The sequence below is a fragment of the Sinocyclocheilus anshuiensis genome, unplaced genomic scaffold (assembly GCF_001515605.1).
Source record: "Sinocyclocheilus anshuiensis isolate Anshui unplaced genomic scaffold, SAMN03320099.WGS_v1.1 scaffold518, whole genome shotgun sequence".
In the NCBI taxonomy this organism is placed as follows: Eukaryota; Metazoa; Chordata; class Actinopteri; order Cypriniformes; family Cyprinidae; genus Sinocyclocheilus; species Sinocyclocheilus anshuiensis.
Window position 1 is genome coordinate 211,754 of NW_015544151.1, and position 2,631 is coordinate 214,384.

The 2,631-nt window shown below is 41.3% G+C and overlaps 1 protein-coding gene across 1 annotated transcript in view; it reads right to left on the reverse strand.

Annotated features, from left to right (window-relative positions):
- LOC107695193 (girdin-like) overlaps window positions 1-2,631 on the reverse strand; it is a 55,883-nt gene that overhangs the window by 33,214 nt on the left and 20,038 nt on the right. The window contains exon 5 of the mRNA XM_016495012.1: window positions 180-238. Coding sequence (XP_016350498.1) covers window positions 180-238 — 59 coding nt within the window. The remainder of the gene's footprint in view (window positions 1-179; window positions 239-2,631) is intronic.

Here is a 2,631-nt window from a genome sequence, read left to right on the forward strand (position 1 = left end):
GAGTGATTGTGTGTGAGTGTGTATGTGTGTGTGATTGTGTGTGTGTGTGTGGGTGATTGTGTGAGAGTGTGTGTGAGTGTGAGTGTGTGTGTGTGTGATTGTGTGAGTGTGTGAGATTGTGTGAGAGAGTGTGTGTGTGTGATTGTGTGTGTGTGTGTGTGTGTGTGAGTGTGTGTCACCTGTACAGCACAGCCCAGCAGCAGCAGCAGGATCTTCCTCATCTCCTCCAGTCCTTGCTCTGAAAACACACACATCCAGATCACACACTCACAGACGAGCTCTTTAACCCTCAAACACTGATGTATGAACTAACATCACAGCTGATGCAGAGCTCACACTGCTCGATTTTAGCCCTGCGAGTGTGCAAGCTCCTGTCGCGATCCATCGTGCAATGTGAACACAGCAGCGACTGTATGCTGCCCCAGAGAGTCCCGCAGTGTGAGCTCGGCAGGTGGAGCTGAGACGTGCCCCTGAGGTTCACTGTGTGTGTCGTGTGCTCCTGACAGGAAACACAGGCTGACATGGACAATGAGTGCCTGAGCACTTCCTGTGCACAACTTCCTGTGACGGACACATGCAGATCCACACAGTGACATCATCACACGCACTACTGAGCTGTACCATCATTCAGCTCTTTCTGAGTGGAAATACTGTAGTTTTCCAAAAATGTTTGGTAGCACTTTATTTTACAGTCCTGTTCCACATGTACATACTAGATACCTGTTATGGTATAGTTACAACCCTGAACCTGCCTAACCTAAACCTAAACCTAGCCATGTAGTTATCTTATATTACAGTAGTTTCTTAGGTAAGTACACTGAAGGTACAGGTAAGTGCACATACTGTCGCACATACTGTCAAATAAAGTGCAATCATATGTTTTCTACTTTGTTTTAGATTTGATCAATTTATGAACTCTGTCTGCTAATCTTCAAAGTGTTCAGGGTTAAACATTCACTGTGAAGCTATATTTGTGTTTACTAGGGATGCTACAATACAGTTAGTCCACGGTTCAATACGTGCCTCGATTTTTAACCAGGGTTTTCGGTTTGGTTCAGTGGCTTGGCACATCAGAGTGGTTTTTTTTGCAACAAATTAACAACAAAAAACTCCTGTAAACCTCTGCACACTGGAAAAAGCGTGGATTATTATATGTCTGCTTAACATTTCTTTTGAGAGAGGTATTATTTTTCCGATTTTTACCCAAAATAGGATGGACTGGCCATTATTGAGCTCTATAAAGACATGTAATGTGTGTTTCATTCATACTGGACGCCAGAGGGCGCCCTCATGCAGAAACGCAACATATGCATCACAGAAGTAACTGACAACAAAATATGGTTTATCCGTGTTCTTCAAGCCATCTTGGGTATTTTATAATGATTAAGTGTGTTTGTAAGCCATTACTAATCGACATAGCCTTTATTACAGTATATAATATACAGTGCCTTGCAAAAGTATTCCTTTTTTTCACGTTTTATTATGTTGCTGCCTTATGTTAAACTGCTTTAAATTACTTTTTTCCACAACAATCTACACTCCATACAACATACTGGTAAAGAAAAAAACTTTTTTAACATCTGAGCCGGAGCTTGAACCCAATCAAATATTTCTGGAAAAACCTGAAAATGTGCATCTGCCCCCATCCAACCTGACAGAGCTTGAGAGGTGAAGAGATGGCAGATAATTGCCAAATGCTGATGAGCAAAGCTTGTCGCATCAAACAAAAAAGACTTGAGACTGTAAAGGTGCTTCAGCTAAATATTTAGTTAAGGGTATGAATACTTATACAATGTACTTATTTCATTTTCTTATATTAAATACATTTACAAAGTTGTGACAGTTGTGTTTTTGCTTTGCCATTATGGTGTATGGAGTGTAGATAGGGCTGGGCAAAAAAATCGAATGTGATTGTCATGCGCATCTCGTCAGTAAAGCGGTTCTGTGATCAGTAGTAAATCTCCTGCTTTCAGATGGAGCAGCATTTAACATTCGATTTTTTGCACATCCCTAAGTGTAGGCAGTTTATCATAAGGCAACAACATAACAAATTGTGAAAAAAATGAAGGGGTATGAATACTTTCGCAAGGCACACACACTAGGGGTGCAACGGTTCTCGGTAAAAAATCTAACCGTACTGTTCTCCACACATGGTTCGGCATACACTAGGACCGCAGTTCAACTTAAATCTGACAATGCATCTGTAATATGGTTTGTTAGAGTTCGGCTAATGCATGTTTCTGTTGATGAATACAAATTCTGGCTCCCCAATACATTACAACAAGAGCGATGAGAGAAAAAAAAAACAATACTTGGATAAACTCACTCTTTGTTCAATGCGAGTGCTGTATTCTGGAATAACTGTCATTTATGCCGTCATCACGTGTTGATAACGTAGGTGAGACCTGAACAGCACACGTTGGTATCTGTGTTTAAGCTAAACTCGTTTAAGCTTTGCCAGTTTCAACATTTAAGAGCCAGAGGATGTGAGCTCGCGCGCGCAGTGAGAAGATTTGTGCGTGCGCTCATCCGAAGCACGCAAACCCGCGTCTCAGAACGCGCGCAAATATTAAGCTCTCTCTGAAGTATTGTGTTTGAATGGACAAATTCACACAAAAATTGTCAAAATGC